The sequence below is a fragment of the Petromyzon marinus genome, chromosome 71 (assembly GCF_048934315.1).
Source record: "Petromyzon marinus isolate PM22_M1 ecotype Great Lakes invasive population chromosome 71, UKy_Petmar_22M1.pri1.0, whole genome shotgun sequence".
NCBI lineage: Eukaryota > Metazoa > Chordata > Hyperoartia > Petromyzontiformes > Petromyzontidae > Petromyzon > Petromyzon marinus.
Window position 1 is genome coordinate 1657621 of NC_133737.1, and position 25445 is coordinate 1683065.

Consider the following 25445-nt stretch of genomic DNA (forward strand, 5'->3'; position numbering starts at 1 on the left):
ACACTGCGTTACAACTGGCAGGAGTCCATCTTGTAAGATTGGATCGTGACTCATCGGCAAGATGAAAAGTGGTGGTATTTGTTTTTACATTAACAGTGGCTGGTGTGTAGATGTCACAGTGATTCTGCAACATTGTTCTCCGCTCCTTGAATTATTTTTCATAAACTGTAAACCTTTCTACTTGCCTCGCGAGTTCGCGTCGCTCATTTTGGTCGGAGTTTACTTGCCGCCGGGTCCTCAGGTTAAAGAGGCCCATCGCATGCTCACCAACCAGATTCTGAGTGTGGAGCGAGCAAATCCAGATTCGCTGGTTATCGTACTTGGCGACTTTAACAAAGGTAATCTCAGCCACGAACTCCACAAATACATACAATTCATTAAATGCCCTACCAGAGAAGGGAACACTCTGGATCACTGCTACACTACAGTCAGTAGAGCCTACCACGCCGTCCCCCGAGCAGCACTGGGACACTCTGACCATGCCATGGTCCACCTGATTCCTGCATACAGGCAGAAACTATAGCTCTGTAAACCTGCTGTGAGGACATCTAAACAGTGGACCAGTGAGGCTGTGGAGGATTTGCAGGCGTGCTTGGACTGTACTAACTGGGATAAGTTCACGACTGCTATCAAGAGACTGGATGAACTCACAGAGGCTGTGACGTCGTACATCAGCTTCTGTGAGGACTGCTATATTCCAACACGTACCAGCGTGAACTTCAACAACAACAAGCCCTGGTTCTCAGCAAAGCTCAGAAGGTTGAGGTTGGAGAAGGAGGAAGCGTTTAGGAGTGGTGATAGAGACAGATTCAAGGAGACGAAGAACAGGTTTAGCAAGGCGGTGAGAGAGGCTAAACGACTGTACTCAGAGAGACTAAAACACCAGTTCTCTGCTAACGACTCTGCTTCTCTCTGGAGACCGCTCAGGCAGATCACCAACTACAAGCCCAGAGCCCCCCACACCACTAACGACTCCCGCCTGGCCAACGACCTGAACGAGTTCTACTGCAGATTTGAAAGACAATTGGACTGTCCTGAACTATCCCTTCCCACCCAAGAGGCCCCATTCCCCACCCCTACTACAGAGACAACTCTCTCCTTTCCGGAGGGAGAAGTTAATAGACTTTTCAAGAGGCAGAACCCACGCAAAGCAGCTGGGCCGGACTCTGTCTCTCCAGCCACCCCCAGGCACTGCGCTGACCAGCTGTCTCCGGTGTTTACCAACATCTTTAACACCTCCCTGGAGACATGCCATGTACCAGCCTGTCTCAAGTCCTCCACCATCATCCCTGTGCCCAAAAAGCTAAGGCCAACAGGACTAAATGATTATAGACCGGGCGCCCTTACCTCTGTGGTAATGAAGTCTTTTGAGCGCCTGGTCCTGGCACACCTCAAAGCCATCACAGACCCTCTCCTGGACCCCCTTCAGTATGCCTACACAGGTCTGTGGACGACGCAGTTAACATGGCCCTCCACGTCATCCTACAGCATCTGGACTCCCGAGCATCCTACACCAGGATCCTGTTTGTGGACTTCAGCTCTGCCTTCAACACCATCATCCCTGCCCTGCTTCAGGACGAGCTCTTCCAGCTGAACGTGCCCGACTCCACCTGCAGGTGGATCACAGACTTCCTGTCTGACAGGAAGCAGTACATTAAGCTGGGAACACAAGTCTCTGACTCCAGGTACATCAGCACCGGAACTCCTCAGGGCTGCGTCCTTTCCCCACTGCTCTTCTCCCTGTACACCAACAGCTGCACCTCCAATCATCTGTCCGTCAAACTCTTGAAGTTTGCGGATGACACCACCCTCATTGGGCTGATCTCTGGTGGGGATGAGTCTGACTATGGGTGGGAAGCTGACAACCTGGTGACCTGGTGTAGCCAGAACAACTTAGAGCTAAATGCTCTAAAGACAGTTGAGATGGTTGTGGACTTCAAGAAAAATACAGCCCCACTTACCCCCATCACCCTGTGCGACTTCCCAGTCAAAACTGTAGAGTCCTTCCGTTTCCTGGGCACTATTCTCTCCCGGGACCTCAAGTGGGAAGTGAACATCAGCCCTTTCACCAAGAGAGCTCAACAGATGATGTACTTCCAACGGCAGCTGAATAAATTCAACCTGCCAAAGACAATGATGGTGCACTTCTATACAGCAATCATTGAATCCATCCTCACCTTCTCCATAACCGTCTGGTACGCTGCTGCCACTACCAAGGACAAGAGCAGACTGCAGCATATCATCCACACTCCCGTCGCTCCAGAAGGACTCTGACCCAATTCTCCCTCCTCCCCCATTATGTCCCCAAAGCCCGTTAACCCCCGGGTCACATGACGTCATCCTGACCATCCAATCAAATCCTCTTTTCCGGCCGTTTTGAGCGCTCTGGCCGTTGGTGGGGGGGGGGGGGGGGGGGGTCGCGTCATCCCCCCCCTCCTTCCCATTGTCTCTGTGCCTGCGTTCCTCGCCGGTGACTCACCGATAATCCCCTTGGCCCCTCCCACTTAAGTCAACTTCTTATCTGCCTCGAGGCTTTTCCCTCCCACCCCACTGTTTACCCTTACGCTGGGTACTGGCTGAAGGTCCCACCCCCCCCCCCCCCCCCCGTGTTGTGAATGCTTCAATGCGGCCGGCCTGTAAAGCTCCACGCCCCCCTTTTTGGTGGGGCCGCCAGTTAATCCGGTCTGGGGGGCTCAGCCAATTTCCTGGTCCGGGGAAACCGTGGAACGTCCCTGCTAGTGGAGTTCTCGGGTGAAAACCCATCGTACCAGGTGATCCCTCCTCGAGACCCTACGGGGGTGCATGCGAGTGTTTAGTGGGGCGTGCATTCATGGGGTGGGTGTGGGGGGGGCACGTGGAGGGGGTAGCGCCGATCGAGCTGCTCCGCTGCGGTGGCACCACACAATCTACCAACCCTCGAGGACCTGCACACCTCGAGGAGCATGAGGCGAGCGAGGAAGATTTGTGGCCGATTCCTCCCACCCTGGACACTTCTCTGTTCCAGCTACTCAACTCCGACAGAAGGCTGCGGCCCATCAGGACCAAAACCACACGCCACAAAAACAGTTTCTTCCCATCCGCTGCTGGCCTCTTCAACAAGGCCAAGGGCTTACACTGACTTTAACATTTTATCTACAAAATGACACCTTGCCATATTTACACTATGTTACCCTATTTGTATTTTTAGATTGTATCTCATAGCTAATTTATATTCAATATTTATTCAAAATTTTACATACGTTAGCCCCTTAGTGTTAGTTAGACGTTGTACCTTTAGTATAGTTAGACTTGTATACCACTTATTTAAGATTCCTATATGTTGAATGTAAATTCCTTGTCTGTACGAACTTTCATGGCGAATAAAACCCTTTCTGATTTAAACCCTTTCTGATTAAAGTCATGTAAATAGAAAACAAAAATAAAGAAAAATGTGGTTATTTTTATTATTTAAATTGTCATTTCAGTTCATTATTTTCTTTTGAGTAACATGTTTTTTAATCTACCAGACTTTACCGAAAGAAGCAAGAATATTAATTCCTGCAGTCACAAAAGTTTTAAGTCAAAATAGAATGCGCCACCACTCGGCTCGCCTCAATCTGCGTGGGGGCTTGGCCCCCCCTCACACACACAAAGTGTGTACACACACACAGTGTACACACACACACAGTGTACACACACAGTTTTCAAACACAGTGTGCACACACACAGTGTACACAGTGTACACACAGTGTACACACAGTGTACACACACACTGTCTACACACACACAGTGTACACACACAGTGTACACACACACAGTGTACACACACACACACCGTGTACACACAGTGTGTACACACACAGTGTACTCACAGTGTGTACACAGTGTACACACACACCGTGTGTACACACACAGTGTACACACACATACAGTGTACACACATACAGTGTACACATAGTGTACACACACAGTGTACACACACAGTGTACACACAGTGTACACACAGTGTACACACACACAGTGTACACACACAGTGTACACACACAGTGTACACACACACAATGTGTACACACACACAATGTGTACACACACAGTGTACACACAGTGTACACACAGTGTACACACACACAGTGTACACACACAGTGTACACACACACAATGTGTACACACAGTGTACAGACACACACACGCAGTGTGCACACACACACGCAGTGTGCACACACACACGCAGTGTGCACACACACACGCAGTGTGCACACACACACGCAGTGTGCACACACACACGCAGTGTGCACACACACACGCAGTGTGCACACACACACGCAGTGTGCACACACACACGCAGTGTGCGCACACACACGCAGTGTGTGCACACACACACGCAGTGTGCACACACACACGCAGTGTGTGCACACACACACGCAGTGTGCACACACACACGCAGTGTGTGCACAATAATGTCCACGTTGTTGCTGAGCTCACACACCCAAGGGGTCTCTGATCAAGTGAGGGAGCAATGGAAAATGAATCTAAACTTAAACTCCAACCCCGCTCTGTGACGTCACCACTCAGCATTACCTCAGCGGCGTGAAACGCCAGGGGGAGGTGTACCTCGCTAGTGATGTCATGTCACTAAGGTATTCACCCCACCCTGTCCAAGACTCCTTTGCGCGTGACGTCAACTCTGCCTGGGTCGCTGCTGCTTTCTGTTCAAGTGACGTCATGTCACCTCCTGCTGCCGCGTGACGTCACGAGATAACAGGAAGCTGCTGCTCCGCCGTGCACTGAAATCTGAGGTGAGAAATTCTCATCGCGGTTGTGGTGGTTGTGGTGGTGGTTGTGGTGGTTGTTGTGGTGGTTGTTGTGGTGGTTGTTGTGGTGGTGGTTGTGGTGGTTGTGGTGGTTTTTGTGGTGGTGGTTGTTGTGGTGGTGGTTGTGGTGGTTTTTGTGGTGGTGGTTGTGGTGGTGGTTGTGGTTGTTGTGGTGGTTGTTGTGGTGGTTGTTGTGGTGGTTGTTGTGGTGGTTGTTGTGGTGGTGGTGGTTGTTGTGGGGGTGGTTGTTGTGGTTGTGGTGGTGTTTGTGGTGGTTGTTGTAGTGGTGGTGGTTGTGGTGGTTGTAGTGGTGGTTGTGGTGGTGGTGGTTGTTGTGTTGGTTGTTTGTTGGTTGTTGTGATGGTTGTTGTGGTGGTGGATGTGGTGGTGGTTGTGGTGGTGCTTGTGGTGGTGGGTGGGTGGTTGTAGTGGTGGTTGTGGTAGTGGTTGTTGTGGTGGTTGTGGTGGTGGTTGTGGTGATGGGTGTGGTGGTGTTTGTGGTGGTGGGTGTGGTGGTTGTGGTTGTGGGGGTGGTTGTTGTTTACCGGGGTAGAGTCTCGCTCTCTCTCTCGTATGGATGTCAATTGAGTAGCAGGGAGCATGGAAGCGATGTCCAGGTTGGAACTTTACAGCACGGGGCCTAGCCACGCGGGGCGTTGCCTCCTGCCCTCGCCTGAACGCGTTTGCTTCAATTCTCTCACTTAAGTTTAATTTGTCTTCACTCGGCTCGCCACTTTGTCACTTTGTTTTATTTTTAAATATTCACGCAGTTTTAATTTCATTATTTTTTACCAGGCCAAGCCCGCTTGAGCTGCTTTACCACTTTTGTTTTCAAAAGCGACCTGCCCACAACACAAGGTGAGGCTCATCAACAGCGTGGCGGTGTTCACTCTAGACGCGCGGCGGTGTTCACTCTGGGCGCGTGGCGGTGTTCACTCTGGGCCAGCGGCGGTGTTCACTCTGGGCGCGTGGCGGTGTTCACTCTGGGCCAGCGGCGGTGTTCACTCTAGACGCGTGGCGGTGTTCACTCTGGGCATGTGGCGGTGTTCACTCTAGACGCGCGGCGGTGTTCACTCTGGGCGCGTGGCGGTGTTCACTCTAGACGCGTGGCGGTGTTCACTCTGGGCGCGCGGCGGTGTTCACTCTAGACGCGTGGCGGTGTTCACTCTGGGCGCGTGGCGGTGTTCACTCTAAACGCGTGGCGGTGTTCACTCTAGACGCGTGGTGGTGTTCACTCTGGGTGCCTTGCGGTGTTCACTCTGGGCGCGTGGCGGTGTTCACTTTGGGCGCGTGGCGGTGTTCACTCTGGGCGCGTGGCGGTGTTCACTCTAGACGCGTGGCGGTGTTCACTCTGGGCACGTGGTGGTGTTCACTCTAGACGCGTGACGGTGTTCACTCTAGACGCGTGACGGTGTTCACTCTGGACGCGTGGCGGTGTTCACTCTGGACGCGTGGCGGTGTTCACTCTGGGCACGTGGCGGTGTTCACTCTGAACGCGTGGCGGTGTTCACTCTGGACGCGTGGCGGTGTTCACTCTGGACGAGTGGCAGTGTTCCCTCTTGACGCACGGCGGTGTTCACTCTGGGCGCGCAGCCGTGTTCACTCCGGGCGCGTGGCGGTGTTCACTCTGGGCACGTGGCGGTGTTCACTCTACTTGGTGGAGTGAGGAAGCATGAATTCTGAGCAGGTGAAGGTGGCCAGGCGTGGGTCTGGACACACCACCAACTGTGAACTATGCCAGTGTGTGACAGTGGTGGAGCCAGTGGGGGTGGGGTGGCACGTGCCCCTCCAACGGTCCGATCGAAATCCCTAATTTCGATCGGACCGTTGGGGTTTATTAATAACTAGCTTCACTACCCGACATCGCCCGGAACTTGGATTCTTGTCTTGGATAAATTTCAAATTTCATATTCCCTTATCTTTGTTGCAGGTTGATGCCACACACTCCATGGTCATTTCCCCCCCCCCCCCCCAAATACAAAAGTATATTTTAATACTTTTTGCATTGTGTCCTGTCTGGAAGCTACCGACATGCCAAATTTCAAGTGTGTAGCATGTTGGGAAGTATGCTGCACATTTCAAACAGACACAAATTCACAAATTTCCATTTTCTAAATATAGATAAATCAGCATTTTGCGACCGCCACTGCCACCATGTGGCATATTATTACGTGCCAGGGACTCTATGAGAGGACAACAGTCCGAGGCCATAATTGGCAATAAGTAACGGCAAAGCAGTTACAAGCGACTCAGAATTGTGCGCAGTTGCCTATATAGTACACGACTTCCCTGATGGCAAACACCTTCAGCGAGAGCGATGCCAATCATCCGCGTCCAATAAAAAGCATAGGACAAGTCCTTAGTAACAACTCCTTACCAACAACTCCTTAATAACAACTCCTTACTAACAACTCCTTACTAATAACTCCTTACTAACAACTCCTTACTTAATAACAACTCCTTACTAGCAACTCCTTACTTACTAACAACTCCTTACTAACAACTCCCTACTTACTAACAACTCCTATCATTTTTAATTGCTGGAGGGGTTACCCCTCCCTGCCTGAAAATCCTGGCTCCACCTCTGTGTGACAGTGTCAAGTTTGTATTTGCAGTAAAGTCTATTAATTCTATTGTGCACGAAGGTTATATCAAAACGGTAGTTTATTTTTATTTTCCTCTGGAACTCATTGTAAGAATGGAGTCGGGAAGTTATCACAGCACACGTGCAGCTGAAGTTGGAACTGTTCATCCCAGCATTCAAGGACATCTGTGCCTGGCTTCACACCTCTAAGTTGCGATTGAACATTTATTTATGCATTTCTGCATAGCACAAATAGTATTATTTTCCACACCCTTTGCTATGTCAGCTGAATTTAGCTTTCATAAATATTTCTTTTGAAGCCAGACAGCTGAAATTGTGTGCTCGGAGTTTTGGATTAACATTCATTTTGAAGATACGAGGGCTTCCAGGCACGTTTATGACATTTGCCCTCTCATTGTGTGCCATAACAGCCCGTGTGATGAATTTGGGACACGTTTCCACTATATCATGCATATATGAATAAGTATAGACATGTAAGTCGTGTTATTGTGTATATATGCATTTCTCTGTGCATCGATACTGACGTGTAGATGGTGTGGATATTATTTTTTTCTGTCTGCAGCTGTCACTTCCTCTGCAGAATTTGTCTGATGGAGCAAAGGCACTCGGCGCGGCTCGCTGCAAAAAGGCAACAATGCGACCGGCGTGCGAACAGCACGGATCGTTCTGCACATTTGACACAGCACCAGAGAACTCACACAGGAGAGAACCCCTTCAACTGCAGTGTGTGTGGGATGGTGTTTATACATTCATCTACTCTTGTAATACACCAGAGAACACACACGGGAGAGAAACCCTTCAAATGCAGTGTGTGTGGGAAGGGGTTTGCACAGTCACCACATCTTCAAAGACACCAGAGAACACACACAGGAGAGAAACCCTTCAAGTGCAGTGTGTGTGGTAAGGCGTTTGCACTTTCATTTACACTTGTAACACACCAGAGAACACACACAGGAGAGAAACCCTTCAAGTGCAGTGTGTGTGGGAAGGCGTTTGCACTTTCATTTACACTTGTAACACACCAGAGAACACACACAGGAGAGAAACCCTTCAAGTGCAGTGTGTGTGGGAAGGCCTTTGCACATTCATCTGCTCTTGTAACACACCAGAGAACACACACAGGAGAGAAACCCTTCAAGTGCATTGTGTGTGGGATGGCATTTTCAGATTCATCTACTCTTAAAAAACACCAGAGAACACACACGGGAGATAAACCCTTCAAGTGCAGTGTGTGTGGGAAGGCGTTTGCACTTTCATCTACTCTTGTAAAACACCAGAGAACACACACAGGAGATAAACCCTTCAAGTGCAGTGTGTGTGGGAAGGCGTGTGCACAGTCATCTGCTCTTGTAACACACCAGAGAACTCACACAGGAGAGAAACCCTTCAAGTGCAGTGTGTGTGGGAAAGCGTTTGCACGTTCAACACATCTTCAAATACACCAGAGAACTCAAAAGCATCTGAAGATCCACAAGGAGTGGAGTCTGAAATCAGCTTGTGAAAGTCAAAGTGCCGCAATGAGCCCATCCCTCATGAAACAAGAACTGGAAGAAAATCCCAGCTTGGACACTTTTAAAGGTATCGAGGTGAAATATGAAGAGGTGAAGGTGAAATGTGAAGAAGTGATGGTGAAGAGCGAAGAAGTGAGTGTAAAATGTGAAGATGAAGATTCAACTCCAAAATCGGACCTTCACATCGATGGAGGGAACGTGAAGCAGGAGGAGAATTCTGACGGCGAGGCAGAGCGAGGCAACTCCCAGCAGTTTGTGGAAGTGGAGGTGTGGGTGGACTTCCTAGACAATACAAAGTCAAATGGAGACCCGGTAGATGTGTAAGCTTGAGACAATGTCGCTCCAATAGATGCACCTTTGGCACAGACCTTTAATGACAAGAATGAAGTTGAACACTCAATTGCGAGTTTCAACCTGCAGGGTAAGAGCAGCCAGTCTTTGTGGACCTGTGGGTTGGGTAGATCTCTAACCAGGAGCGAGAGCCAAGAAGCTCCCAAGCGTTGACTATGTTATAATTGCAATTATATGGTGCTTGCTTAATCACCTCTGGCAATTCGGAGTTTTGTATCGTTTCTCATCTCAAACACTCGAAGAGCACCCCCAAGTAGCAGCTGCCCCTGTGTGGCACAAGGTGGTGGCCCTGCACCGGCCTGCATGTGGACAAGAGCCTGTCAGTATGGGGCGCTGGTTGATGTGTCATCTCAGTTGTGTAGTTAGTAGGTAATGTTTAGAATTTGCTCAATTTTGACCCAGACGCCAGCATGCAATGGCCTACTCGTTTTGATTGGCGCAATAGTATGTTGTACATACACTGTTAAGCAGACGGTACGTATGTTTTAAAATAGCTTCTTGTTAGTACGATGTAACCTGATGCAGTATATTTAACTGCAGTAATTCAATTTTGTTAATATGCCTGTCAGTTTAGAATGAATACTTGTCTGATTGTGTGCGTATATGTAACATTTTGTCTTTAAGGGTGAAACATTGAATAAGTGATGTTAGGACAAATTGTGTGTTTTGGAAGTAACCTGTACAGATAACTCAGGTGAGACTCATTGTTCTTGTGATGAAGGTCAAAGGGTATTTTTGTGTTTTCAGGAAGCTTCTCCCTCTGGAGCTGGTCATTGTCTTTGAAATAGGGAGCACACTCGAATTATTAATCAGTTACACGTAGAGGAGATACATTCTCTACAACACGAATTATAATTTAGTATTACGTGTTGACGTAGATTTTGTCTAACTAGGTCTAGAAATGCTCCTTGCTGATTAACGTCTGGATGTTCACAACCAAGGGTTGAAGCAAGCCTGACCGCCTGCGCCGCCCCTCACAACCATTTACGGCCTGGGGCCAAGAAAGTCACAAAGAAAACTGCACACGAACGACGCCTCCACGCAAGCACCTGATGCTCCGTTTTGAAGTTTTAAAATGAAACAGTTTTAATTTGATTATGCTTTGAATTCGATAATTGTATTTCTTCATTAAAAGCTTATCTCATTTTACATCTGGAACACTTATTTGAAAACGACATTTGGTATGAATTTTCTCTCGTCATTAATTATTATTTTTTTATTAGATAATTGTATTCATTAAAAGCTTATCTCATTTTACATCTGGAAGACTTATTTCGTGTGAATTTTCTCTCGTCATTAGGTAGATGGCCTTGCCGGGGGTTTGGTTCGATGCGGACTTTCACCTGGTTGGGATCGCGGGATCCAGATGAGGCGACACAGAGCTGGCCGTGCGAGAAGACCGCCGTCCGCAGATCGATTACAACGCGATCGAACGTCTGTCCCTGCGCCTCCGTCGTTCATGCAGGGGACGCGTAGGTCTGCAGCGCCCCCTGCATGAATATGACGGAACGTGCAGCGTTAGTCACGAAGTTGTGCATAAGCGCCACAACAAGGCGCTGTAAGCTGACCTGCCACCACGTTCACGGGTCAACAGGGGGCAGCCGAGAGAGCGAGGTGCGTAGGGGTCGATGAAAGTAAACCCCTGCCCCCCCTCCCCGTGACCGGAGACTACCACACCTGACCCTCCACCCGTCCCTAAGGCCCCTTAAGATAAGACCTTCCAGAAGGTTCTGGGAGGGGGGGGGTTCAGGAGGGGAGGGGTGACCCCGACCTGGGGTTAAAAGCCCGGCCCCCTGGACTGGCCGGGCAGTGTTCACCAACTCAAGCCTGAAGACATCCGAAGACCTGAAGACTGGACCAGCACCCAGGGACCCTCAACCGAGGCTCTTGTTAGAGCCGGGTTGTAGCGGACCAGAGGTGAGCTCCCGTACCCTGTCTGGGACGGGTCGTCCAGTCTTCCTTTAACGCCGGGCTAAGGGACCTGTGGGTAGCAGAGCCCGGAGTGTGCAGGCTGCCATAGAAGGGAGGCTGTCACTCCCGGAGGCTATTGGGTGGAAGGGGCCGTACCCCTTCGTGTTACAGTAGTGTGAAGAGCCGAGTTCGAAAGAGTTATAATAAACGCGTTGCCTCAACCAGACGTCTCCGTGTGGTTAGTTAAGGACACAACGCTTATATAAAAGAGAATAGCCAGTGCGTTTTCAAAGTACCTTCTTTTTAGAGAAATAAATTTCGCGTGAGCCCACCGCATTAAAACAATGCTCAGCTGAGCGGGGCGAGCCACACGGAGTGGGGGGGGGGGTCACCTTATCTTTGTCACGTGCCGTAGCTCACGTGACTTCTGCCGCGACAATGTCTGGATGTTTTCGTCTGAGGACGACCGCTCGTGTTGCGATCGAAACGTCGCGATTTATTTTTTATAATTTAATTTTTTCGACCTACATCACTTTACTGAAAGAACCAAAGAGTATGAAAGACGTCTTGTCTGCTGATCTTGTTCATATCCGTGTACATCGATATCCCTCATTGCTTACACGTACACACCACACACAATGAAACAAGAACGACTTCCGGGGATGGGCAAAGATCGAGGAATCTCTTTCAATGGAGCGAGTTAAGTGTGTTCGATTCAACATCTCTCTGTCCATCTGTGTCTCTGTTCTCCTCTGTGTCCCTCTCTCTCCGACTGTGTCTCTGTCGTCTCTGTATCTTTCTTTCTGTCTTCCTCTTGTCTGTGTCTGTCCACCTCTCTCTTGTCAGTCTCTGTGTGTGTCTCTATCAGCGTCTTTCCAACCGTATTCAACTACTGTCAGTAGCACGCGACTCAAACTTGCTCCGAGTCTCTTGTGTGTACGTGGACCTTATTTTGCACCGTATGTAGCCAACCGTGCTAATCTGTGGGTCTCTGTGTGAGTCTCTGTGTGTATCTGTAACTTATTTCGCACCGTACATAGCCGAACCTGCACAGGAGGAGCGGCAGGTATCTGTGGAGCTGTGGGCTGGGTACATCTGTCAGCAGGAGCGAGAGACAATGAAGCTCCCAAGCATTCACTACGTTACCAACATCATATTTGCACTCATAAATCACTTGCCTAATTGCCTCGGCAACTCGGTGTTTCGTATCGAATTTCATCTCAAACAATCGAAGGACCCCCCCCCCCCCGCCAAGTGGCAGCTGCCCCTGTGTGGCACAAGGTGGCCCTACACCGGCCTGCACGTGGACATGAGTCTGTTGGTAGGGGGCGATCATTGACGCGCTATCTCCCTTGTGTAGTTTCTGAATAATGTTTGGAATTTCCACAATTTTGACCGTGACACCAACATGCAATGACCTGTGCGTTGTGAATGACACCGCTATGTTTTACATCTGCCGTTAAGCAGACTGCGCATATTTTTGTGAATGTTACTGGGGTAGCCAGGTGTGTCTGTCGGATTTGACCCTTGAACCTCTGCAATAAATAATGTGCTACCATATTCTTGGTTCTTTCAGTTGGCGCCGATGATAGCAGCCTCGGCCGGTTGGTGCGCCCTGTTTTGTCTGGTTTTGTCTTGTTTTGCTTGATTACCCGTGCTGGTGATAAGGGCCTGCTGTTCAGCACACCCGCGCTAGTGAGAGGGGCCTGCTGTTCAGCACACCCTCGCTGGTGAGAGAGGCCTGCTGCTCAGCACACTCGTGCTGGTGAGAGGGACCTGCTGTTCCGCACACCTGTGTTGGTGAGAGGGGCCTGCTGTTCAGCACACCCGTGCTGGTGAGAGAGGCTTGCTGTTCAGCACACCTGTGCTGGTGAGAGAGGCCTGCTGTTCAGCACACCCGTGCTGGTGAGAGAGGCTTGCTGTTCAGCACACCTGTGCTGGTGAGAGAGGCCTGCTGTTCAGCACACCCGTGCTGGTGAGAGGGGACTGCTGTTTAGCACACCTGTGCTGGTGAGAGGGGCCTGCTGTTCAGCACAATCGTGCCGGTGAGAGAGGCCTGCTGTTCAGCACACCCGTGATGGTGAGAAGATGGCGCCGATGATGGTAGCCTCAGCCGGTCAGTGCGCCCTGTTTTGTCTTGTCTGTTAATTCAGTGTTTTGCCAAGATTTTTGGAGTTCCCTAACAAGAGACAAACTTTTAACATCAGGGAAACAACTCCTGTGGATTTATTTCCCAACTTTCTGCTTCCAGCGGCAGAAAATGTGGGATTTCTAGTCATAGCTGCGCTAGGCTTTGCTCAAGCAGCGAAACGCCGCCCAAGAGGTAAATGGTCGGGGGCTCTTGTACGGCTATGCAGACGCGGGATCCGAACGTTGCTTCCGAACTTTTTCCTCTCCAACATACGTTCACTGTGCAACAATATGGACGAACTTCAGCTACTGATGGTGAAAAACAGAGACTTTCTTTCATCTTCTGTCTTGTGCTTCACAGAGACATGGCTGTGTGATTTGATTCCAGACACTGCGTTACAACTGGCAGGAGTCCATCTTGTAAGATTGGATCGTGACTCATCGGCAAGATGAAAAGTGGTGGTATTTGTTTTTACATTAACAGTGGCTGGTGTGTAGATGTCACAGTGATTCTGCAACATTGTTCTCCGCTCCTTGAATTATTTTTCATAAACTGTAAACCTTTCTACTTGCCTCGCGAGTTCGCGTCGCTCATTTTGGTCGGAGTTTACTTGCCGCCGGGTCCTCAGGTTAAAGAGGCCCATCGCATGCTCACCAACCAGATTCTGAGTGTGGAGCGAGCAAATCCAGATTCGCTGGTTATCGTACTTGGCGACTTTAACAAAGGTAATCTCAGCCACGAACTCCACAAATACATACAATTCATTAAATGCCCTACCAGAGAAGGGAACACTCTGGATCACTGCTACACTACAGTCAGTAGAGCCTACCACGCCGTCCCCCGAGCAGCACTGGGACACTCTGACCATGCCATGGTCCACCTGATTCCTGCATACAGGCAGAAACTATAGCTCTGTAAACCTGCTGTGAGGACATCTAAACAGTGGACCAGTGAGGCTGTGGAGGATTTGCAGGCGTGCTTGGACTGTACTAACTGGGATAAGTTCACGACTGCTATCAAGAGACTGGATGAACTCACAGAGGCTGTGACGTCGTACATCAGCTTCTGTGAGGACTGCTATATTCCAACACGTACCAGCGTGAACTTCAACAACAACAAGCCCTGGTTCTCAGCAAAGCTCAGAAGGTTGAGGTTGGAGAAGGAGGAAGCGTTTAGGAGTGGTGATAGAGACAGATTCAAGGAGACGAAGAACAGGTTTAGCAAGGCGGTGAGAGAGGCTAAACGACTGTACTCAGAGAGACTAAAACACCAGTTCTCTGCTAACGACTCTGCTTCTCTCTGGAGACCGCTCAGGCAGATCACCAACTACAAGCCCAGAGCCCCCCACACCACTAACGACTCCCGCCTGGCCAACGACCTGAACGAGTTCTACTGCAGATTTAAAAGACAATTGGACTGTCCTGAACTATCCCTTCCCACCCAAGAGGCCCCATTCCCCACCCCTACTACAGAGACAACTCTCTCCTTTCCGGAGGGAGAAGTTAATAGACTTTTCAAGAGGCAGAACCCACGCAAAGCAGCTGGGCCGGACTCTGTCTCTCCAGCCACCCCCAGGCACTGCGCTGACCAGCTGTCTCCGGTGTTTACCAACATCTGTTAACACCTCCCTGGAGACATGCCATGTACCAGCCTGTCTCAAGTCCTCCACCATCATCCCTGTGCCCAAAAAGCTAAGGCCAACAGGACTAAATGATTATAGACCGGGCGCCCTTACCTCTGTGGTAATGAAGTCTTTTGAGCGCCTGGTCCTGGCACACCTCAAAGCCATCACAGACCCTCTCCTGGACCCCCTTCAGTATGCCTACACAGGTCTGTGGACGACGCAGTTAACATGGCCCTCCACGTCATCCTACAGCATCTGGACTCCCGAGCATCCTACACCAGGATCCTGTTTGTGGACTTCAGCTCTGCCTTCAACACCATCATCCCTGCCCTGCTTCAGGACGAGCTCTTCCAGCTGAACGTGCCCGACTCCACCTGCAGGTGGATCACAGACTTCCTGTCTGACAGGAAGCAGTACATTAAGCTGGGAACACAAGTCTCTGACTCCAGGTACATCAGCACCGGAACTCCTCAGGGCTGCGTCCTTTCCCCACTGCTCTTCTCCCTGTACACCAACAGCTGCACCTCCAATCATCTGTCCGTCAAACTCTTGAAGTTTGCGGATGACACCACCCTCATTGGGCTGATCTCTGGTGGGGATGAGTCTGACTATGGGTGGGAAGCTGACAACCTGGTGACCTGGTGTAGCCAGAACAACTTAGAGCTAAATGCTCTAAAGACAGTTGAGATGGTTGTGGACTTCAAGAAAAATACAGCCCCACTTACCCCCATCACCCTGTGCGACTTCCCAGTCAAAACTGTAGAGTCCTTCCGTTTCCTGGGCACTATTCTCTCCCGGGACCTCAAGTGGGAAGTGAACATCAGCCCTTTCACCAAGAGAGCTCAACAGATGATGTACTTCCAACGGCAGCTGAATAAATTCAACCTGCCAAAGACAATGATGGTGCACTTCTATACAGCAATCATTGAATCCATCCTCACCTTCTCCATAACCGTCTGGTACGCTGCTGCCACTACCAAGGACAAGAGCAGACTGCAGCATATCATCCACACTCCCGTCGCTCCAGAAGGACTCTGACCCAATTCTCCCTCCTCCCCCATTATGTCCCCAAAGCCCGTTAACCCCCGGGTCACATGACGTCATCCTGACCATCCAATCAAATCCTCTTTTCCGGCCGTTTTGAGCGCTCTGGCCGTTGGTGGGGGGGGGGGGGGGGTCGCGTCATCCCCCCCCTCCTTCCCATTGTCTCTGTGCCTGCGTTCCTCGCCGGTGACTCACCGATAATCCCCTTGGCCCCTCCCACTTAAGTCAACTTCTTATCTGCCTCGAGGCTTTTCCCTCCCACCCCACTGTTTACCCTTACGCTGGGTACTGGCTGAAGGTCCCACCCCCCCCCCCCCCCCCCCGTGTTGTGAATGCTTCAATGCGGCCGGCCTGTAAAGCTCTACGCCCCCCTTTTTGGTGGGGCCGCCAGTTAATCCGGTCTGGGGGGCTCAGCCAATTTCCTGGTCCGGGGAAACCGTGGAACGTCCCTGCTAGTGGAGTTCTCGGGTGAAAACCCATCGTACCAGGTGATCCCTCCTCGAGACCCTACGGGGGTGCATGCGAGTGTTTAGTGGGGCGTGCATTCATGGGGTGGGTGTGGGGGGGGCACGTGGAGGGGGTAGCGCCGATCGAGCTGCTCCGCTGCGGTGGCACCACACAATCTACCAACCCTCGAGGACCTGCCCACCTCGAGGAGCATGAGGCGAGCGAGGAAGATTTGTGGCCGATTCCTCCCACCCTGGACACTTCTCTGTTCCAGCTACTCCCCTCCGGCAGAAGGCTGCGGTCCATCAGGACCAAAACCACACGCCACAAAAACAGTTTCTTCCCATCCGCTGCTGGCCTCTTCAACAAGGCCAAGGGCTTACACTGACTTTAACATTTTATCTACAAAATGACACCTTGCCATATTTACACTATGTTACCCTATTTGTATTTTTAGATTGTATCTCATAGCTAATTTATATTCAATATTTATTCAAAATTTTACATACGTTAGCCCCTTAGTGTTAGTTAGACGTTGTACCTTTAGTATAGTTAGACTTGTATACCACTTATTTAAGATTCCTATATGTTGAATGTAAATTCCTTGTCTGTACGAACTTTCATGGCGAATAAAACCCTTTCTGATTTAAACCCTTTCTGATTAAAGTCATGTAAATAGAAAACAAAAATAAAGAAAAATGTGGTTATTTTTATTATTTAAATTGTCATTTCAGTTCATTATTTTCTTTTGAGTAACATGTTTTTTAATCTACCAGACTTTACCGAAAGAAGCAAGAATATTAATTCCTGCAGTCACAAAAGTTTTAAGTCAAAATAGAATGCGCCACCACTCGGCTCGCCTCAATCTGCGTGGGGGCTTGGCCCCCCCTCACACACACAAAGTGTGTACACACACACAGTGTACACACACACACAGTGTACACACAGTGTACACACACAGTTTTCAAACACACAGTGTGCACACACACAGTGTACACAATGTACACACACACACAGTGTACACACAGTGTACACACAGTGTACACACACACTGTCTACACACACACAGTGTACACACACAGTGTACACACACACAGTGTACACACACACACCGTGTACACACAGTGTGTACACACACAGTGTACTCACAGTGTGTACACAGTGTACGTACACACACCGTGTGTACACACACAGTGTACACACACATACAGTGTACACACATACAGTGTACACATAGTGTACACACACAGTGTACACACAGTGTACACACAGTGTACACACACACAGTGTACACACACAGTGTACACACACAGTGTACACACACACAATGTGTACACACACAGTGTACACACACAGTGTACACACACACAGTGTACACACACAGTGTACACACACAGTGTACACACACACAATGTGTACACACAGTGTACACACACAGTGTACACACAGTGTACACACACACAGTGTACACACACAGTGTACACACACAGTGTACACACACACAATGTGTACACACAGTGTACAGACACACACTGTGTGTGTGTCTGACACGCAGTGTGCACACACACACACGCAGTGTGCACACACACACACACGCAGTGTGCACACACACACACACACGCAGTGTGCACACACACACACACGCAGTGTGCACACACACACACACACAGTGTGTGTACAATAATGTCCACGTTGTTGCTGAGCTCACACACCCAAGGGGTCTCTGATCAAGGGAGGGAGCAATGGAAAATTAATTTAAATCAACTTAAACTCCAACCCCGCTCTGTGACGTCACCACTCAGCATTACCTCAGCGGCGTGAAACGCCAGGGGGAGGTGTACCTCGCTAGTGATGTCATGTCACTAAGGTATTCACCCCACCCTGTCCAAGACTCCTTTGAGCGTGACGTCAACTCTGCCTGGGTCGCTGATGCTTTCTGTTCAAGTGACGTCATGTCACCTCCTGCTGCCGCGTGACGTCACGAGATAACAGGAAGCTGCTGCTCCGCCGTGCACTGAAATCTGAGGTGAGAAATTCTCATCGCGGTTGTGGTGGTTGTGGTGGTGGTTGTGGTGGTTGTTGTGGTGGTTGTTGTGGTGGTTGTTGTGGTGGTTGTTGTGGTGGTGGTTGTGGTGGTTGTGGTGGTTTTTGTGGTGGTGGTTGTTGTGGTGGTGGTTGTGGTGGTTTTTGTGGTGGTGGTTGTGGTGGTGGTTGTGGTTGTTGTGGTGGTTGTTGTGGTGGTTGTTGTGGTGGTTGTTGTGGTGGTTGTTGTGGTGGTTGTTGTGGTGGTGGTGGTTGTTGTGGGGGTGGTTGTTGTGGTTGTGGTGGTGTTTGTGGTGGTTGTTGTAGTGGTGGTGGTTGTGGTGGTTGTAGTGGTGGTTGTGGTGGTGGTGGTTGTTGTGTTGGTTGTTTGTTGGTTGTTGTGATGGTTGTTGTGGTGGTGGATGTGGTGGTGGTGGTGGTTGTGGTGGTGCTTGTGGTGGTGGGTGGGTGGTTGTAGTGGTGGTTGTGGTAGTGGTTGTTGTGGTGGTTGTGGTGGTGGTTGTGGTGATGGGTGTGGTGGTGTTTGTGGTGGTGGGTGTGGTGGTTGTGGTTGTGGGGGTGGTTGTGGTGGTGGTGGTTGTTGTTTACCGGGGTAGAGTCTCGCTCTCTCTCTCGTATGGATGTCAATTGAGTAGCAGGGAGCATGGAAGCGATGTCCAGGTTGGAACTTTACAGCACGGGGCCTAGCCACGCGGGGCGTTGCCTCCTGCCCTTGCCTGAACGCGTTTGCTTCAATTCTCTCACTTAAGTTTAATTTGTCTTCACTCGGCTCGCCACTTTGTCACTTTGTTTTATTTTTAAATATTCACGCAGTTTTAATTTCATTATTTTTTACCAGGCCAAGCCCGCTTGAGCTGCTTTACCGCTTTTGTTTTCAAAAGCGACCTGCCCACAACACAAGGTGAGGCTCATCAACAGCGTGGCGGTGTTCACTCTAGACGCGCGGCGGTGTTCACTCTGGGCGCGTGGCGGTGTTCACTCTGGGCCAGCGGCGGTGTTCACTCTGGGCGCGTGGCGGTGTTCACTCTGGGCGCGTGGCGGTGTTCACTCTGGGCCAGCGGCGGTGTTCACTCTAGACGCGTGGCGGTGTTCACTCTGGGCATGTGGCGGTGTTCACTCTGGGCATGTGGCGGTGTTCATTCTAGACGCGCGGCGGTGTTCACTCTGGGCGCGTGGCGGTGTTCACTCTGGGCATGTGGCGGTGTTCACTCTGGGCATGTGGCGGTGTTCACTCTAGACGCGTGGTGGTGTTCACTCTAGACGCGTGGCGGTGTTCACTCTGGGCACGTGGCGGTGTTCACTCTGGACGCGTGGTGGTGTTCACTCTGAACGCGTGGCGGTGTTCACTCTGGGCACGTGGCGGTGTTCACTCTGAACGCGTGGTGGTGTTCACTCTGAACGCGTGGCGGTGTTCACTCTGGGCACGTGGCGGTGTTCACTCTGAACGCGTGGCGGTGTTCACTCTAGACGCGTGGCGGTGTTCACTCTGGGCACGTGGCGGTGTTCACTCTGGACGCGTGGTGGTGTTCACTCTGAACGCGTGGCGGTGTTCACTCTGGGCACGTGGCGGTGTTCACTCTGAACGCGTGGCGGTGTTCACTCTGGACGCGTGGCGGTGTTCACTCTGGACGAGTGGCAGTGTTCCCTCTTGACGCACGGCGGTGTTCACTCTGGGCGCGCAGCCGTGTTCACTCCGGGCGCGTGGCGGTGTTCACTCTGGGCACGTGGCGGTGTTCACTCTACTTGGTGGAGTGAGGAAGCATGAATTCTGAGCAGGTGAAGGTGGCCAGGCATGGGTCTGGACACACCACCAACTGTGAACTATGCCAGTGTGTGACAGTGGTGGAGCCAGTGGGGGTGGGGTGGCACGTGCCCCTCCAACGGTCCGATCGAAATCCCTAATTTCGATCGGACCGTTGGGGTTTATTAATAACTAGCTTCACTACCCGACATCGCCCGGAACTTGGATTCTTGTCTTGGATAAATTTCAAATTTCATATTCCCTTATCTTTGTTGCAGGTTGATGCCACACACTCCATGGTCATTTCCCCCCCCCCCCCCAAATACAAAAGTATATTTTAATACTTTTTGCATTGTGTCCTGTCTGGAAGCTACCGACATGCCAAATTTCAAGTGTGTAGCATGTTGGGAAGTATGCTGCACATTTCAAACAGACACAAATTCACAAATTTCCATTTTCTAAATATAGATAAATCAGCATTTTGCGACCGCCACTGCCACCATGTGGCATATTATTACGTGCCAGGGACTCTATGAGAGGACAACAGTCCGAGGCCATAATTGGCAATAAGTAACGGCAAAGCAGTTACAAGCGACTCAGAATTGTGCGCAGTTGCCTATATAGTACACGACTTCCCTGATGGCAAACACCTTCAGCGAGAGCGATGCCAATCATCCGCGTCCAATAAAAAGCATAGGACAAGTCCTTAGTAACAACTCCTTACCAACAACTCCTTAATAACAACTCCTTACTAACAACTCCTTACTAATAACTCCTTACTAACAACTCCTTACTTAATAACAACTCCTTACTAGCAACTCCTTACTTACTAACAACTCCTTACTAACAACTCCCTACTTACTAACAACTCCTATCATTTTTAATTGCTGGAGGGGTTACCCCTCCCTGCCTGAAAATCCTGGCTCCACCTCTGTGTGACAGTGTCAAGTTTGTATTTGCAGTAAAGTCTATTAACTCTATTGTGCACGAAGGTTATATCAAAACGGTAGTTTATTTTTATTTTCCTCTGGAACTCATTGTAAGAATGGAGTCGGGAAGTTATCACAGCACACGTGCAGCTGAAGTTGGAACTGTTCATCCCAGCATTCAAGGACATCTGTGCCTGGCTTCACACCTCTAAGTTGCGATTGAACATTTATTTATGCATTTCTGCATAGCACAAATAGTATTATTTTCCACACCCTTTGCTATGTCAGCTGAATTTAGCTTTCATAAATATTCCTTTTGAAGCCAGACAGCTGAAATTGTGTGCTCGGAGTTTTGGATTAACATTCATTTTGAAGATACGAGGGCTTCCAGGCACGTTTATGACATTTGCCCTCTCATTGTGTGCCATAACAGCCCGTGTGATGAATTTGGGACACGTTTCCACTATATCATGCATATATGAATAAGTATAGACATGTAAGTCGTGTTATTGTGTATATATGCATTTCTCTGTGCATTGATACTGACGTGTAGATGGTGTGGATATAATTTTTTTCTGTCTGCAGCTGTCACTTCCTCTGCAGAATTTGTCTGATGGAGCAAAGGCACTCGGCGCGGCTCGCTGCAAAAAGGCAACAATGCGACCGGCGTGCGAACAGCACGGATCGTTCTGCACATTTGACACAGCACCAGAGAACTCACACAGGAGAGAACCCCTTCAACTGCAGTGTGTGTGGGATGGTGTTTATACATTCATCTACTCTTGTAATACACCAGAGAACACACACGGGAGAGAAACCCTTCAAATGCAGTGTGTGTGGGAAGGGGTTTGCACAGTCACCACATCTTCAAAGACACCAGAGAACACACACGGGAGAGAAACCCTTCAAGTGCAGTGTGTGTGGTAAGGCGTTTGCACTTTCATTTACACTTGTAACACACCAGAGAACACACACAGGAGAGAAACCCTTCAAGTGCAGTGTGTGTGGGAAGGCGTTTGCACTTTCATTTACACTTGTAACACACCAGAGAACACACACAGGAGAGAAACCCTTCAAGTGCAGTGTGTGTGGGAAGGCCTTTGCACATTCATCTGCTCTTGTAACACACCAGAGAACACACACAGGAGAGAAACCCTTCAAGTGCATTGTGTGTGGGATGGCATTTTCAGATTCATCTACTCTTAAAAAACACCAGAGAACACACACGGGAGATAAACCCTTCAAGTGCAGTGTGTGTGGGAAGGCGTTTGCACTTTCATCTACTCTTGTAAAACACCAGAGAACACACACAGGAGATAAACCCTTCAAGTGCAGTGTGTGTGGGAAGGCGTGTGCACAGTCATCTGCTCTTGTAACACACCAGAGAACTCACACAGGAGAGAAACCCTTCAAGTGCAGTGTGTGTGGGAAAGCGTTTGCACGTTCAACACATCTTCAAATACACCAGAGAACTCAAAAGCATCTGAAGATCCACAAGGAGTGGAGTCTGAAATCAGCTTGTGGAAGTCAAAGTGCCGCAATGAGCCCATCCCTCATGAAACAAGAACTGGAAGAAAATCCCAGCTTGGACACTTTTAAAGGTATCGAGGTGAAATATGAAGAGGTGAAGGTGAAATGTGAAGAAGTGATGGTGAAGAGCGAAGAAGTGAGTGTAAAATGTGAAGATGAAGATTCAACTCCAAAATCGGACCTTCACATCGATGGAGGGAACGTGAAGCAGGAGGAGAATTCTGACGGCGAGGCAGAGCGAGGCAACTCCCAGCAGTTTGTGGAAGTGGAGGTGTGGGTGGACTTCCTAGACAATACAAAGTCAAATGGAGACCCGGTAGATGTGTAAGCTTGAGACAATGTCGCTCCAATAGATGCACCTTTGGCACAGACCTTTAATGACAAGAATGAAGTTGAACACTCAATTGCGAGTTTCAACCTGCAGGGTAAGAGCAGCCAGTCTTTGTGGACCTGTGGGTTGGGTAGATCTCTAACCAGGAGCGAGAGCCAAGAAGCTCCCAAGCGTTGACTATGTTATAATTGCAATTATATGGTGCTTGCTTAATCACCTCTGGCAATTCGGAGTTTTGTATCGTTTCTCATCTCAAACACTCGAAGAGCACCCCCAAGTAGCAGCTGCCCCTGTGTGGCACAAGGTGGTGGCCCTGCACCGGCCTGCATGTGGACAAGAGCCTGTCAGTATGGGGCGCTGGTTGATGTGGCATCTCAGTTGTGTAGTTAGTAAGTAATGTTTAGAATTTGCTCAATTTTGACCCAGACGCCAGCATGCAATGGCCTACTCGTTTTGATTGGCGCAATAGTATGTTGTACATACACTGTTAAGCAGACGGTACGTATGTTTTAAAATAGCTTCTTGTTAGTACGATGTAACCTGATGCAGTATATTTAACTGCAGTAATTCAATTTTGTTAATATGCCTGTCAGTTTAGAATGAATACTTGTCTGATTGTGTGCGTATATGTAACATTTTGTCTTTAAGGGTCAAACATTGAATAAGTGATGTTAGGACAAAGTGTGTGTTTTGGAAGTAACCTGTACAGATAACTCAGGTTAGACTCATTGTTCTTGTGATACAGGTCAAAGGGTATTTTCACGTTTTCAGGTAGCATCTCCCTCTGGAGCAACTCATTCTCTTTGAAATAGAGAGCACACTCGGATCATTCATCAGTTACAAGGCATGCCACTCAAAAGTTACACGTAGAGGAGATACATTCTCTACAACACAAATTTTTGTATTACGTGTTGACGTAGATTTTGTCGAATTAGGACGAGAAATGGTCCTTGCTGATTAACGTCTGGATGTTCACAAGCAAGGGTTGAAGCAAGCCAGACCACCTGCGGCGCCCCTCACAACCATTTACGGCCTTGGGCCAGGAAAGTCACGAAAAAATTGCACACGAACGACGCCTCCACGCAAGCTCCCGATGCTCCGTTTTGAAGTTTGAAAATGAAACAACTTTGACTTGTATTATGTTTTTAATTAGATAATTGTATTTCTTCTTTAAAAGCTTATTCATTGAAAACGATATTTAGTGTGAATTTTATCTTGTTAAGTAGATGGCCTTGCCGGGGATTCGGTTCGATGTGGACTTTCACCTGGTTCGGATCGCGGGATAGAGATGAGGCGACACAGAGCTGGCCGTGCGAGAAGACCGCCGTCTGCAGATCGATTTCAACGCGATCGACCGTCTGTCTCTGTGCCTCCATCGTTTATGCAGGGGGTGTGTAGGTTTGCAGCGCCCCCTGCATGAAAACGACGGAAAGTGCAGCCTTCGTCACAGATGAAGTTGTGCGCTTATATAAGAGTACTAGCGGTAAGCACCCAGCGTTACCGGGGCGAAAAAGACATACACACACATTGACCTACACACACACACACACAGACATCCACTTTAGACACACACACATGGAGTTACACACAAATCGACATACAGCGACTCACACACATACATAGACTCTCACACACATGGACCTAAGCACACAGATTTACACACATATCGACTAAGAGACACACACATGGACTTACACACAACATGGACCCACGCACACAAATTGACGTACACACACACGGACTCACACATACCGGGGTTTTGGGGCACCCGAAGGGCTGGGGTCTCTCTCGCCGGGGCCGCCCTCCATGGTTTAAATCTGCGGACGTTGACCACTGTCTCTCGGCCCCTCTCCCCGCCCTGGATCAGCACCGTCCAGGGGGGGATCTGCCGCACCATGGTCCAGGATCCACGCCAGTAGGTGGTCAGCTTCCCCACCTGTCCAGCCCCTACGCGCGGGGTGTGCAGCCGCACCTTAGAGCCTGCTGAGTAGAAGGGGGGCTCCACACGGGGCCGGGCGCCCTGCTCTTGCCGCTGATGTGCAGCCTCCGCCTGTTGGTAGGCCCGGCCACGGGCCCCTCCCAGGATCCCCATCAGGTGCTCCATGGGCTGGCTCCCTCCGGTTGCGGCGGGGGAACGCCGAACAACAGATCTGCTGGTAGGCGAGACTTACGACCAAACATCATTAGGAACGGGGTCTGTCCCATAGATGTGTGTACCGTGGTGGCGTAGGCAAAAGGGGCATAGGGGAGGTGTTCGTCCCAATCCTGTTGATTGGCGGCTGCCATACGTTTGAGCTTCCCGTCTAAGGTCTGGTTTGTACGCTCCACCATCCCATTCACCTGGGGGTGGTATGCCGTAGTTTGGTCCTTCTGGATTCCAAACTCCCGGCACAGCGCCTGAAATAGCTCTGCCTCGAACTCACTACCCTGGTCAGTAATGACTCGTTCAGGGATCCC

At 49.8% G+C, this 25445-nt stretch overlaps 2 protein-coding genes across 2 annotated transcripts in view; one reads left to right on the plus strand and one right to left on the minus strand.

Moving 5' to 3' along the window:
• The window catches only part of LOC116957256 (uncharacterized), a 631244-nt gene that overhangs the window by 355313 nt on the left and 250486 nt on the right, over positions 1-25445 (minus strand). The gene's annotated exons all lie outside the window — the stretch shown is intronic.
• Positions 6218-23573, plus strand: LOC142906806 (uncharacterized). Its single transcript, XM_076055352.1, has 3 exons — positions 6218-9227; positions 19300-19358; positions 21713-23573. The coding sequence occupies exons 1-3, from the start codon at positions 7926-7928 to the stop codon at positions 22983-22985; spliced, it is 2634 nt and encodes an 877-aa protein (XP_075911467.1). The 5' UTR covers positions 6218-7925; the 3' UTR covers positions 22986-23573.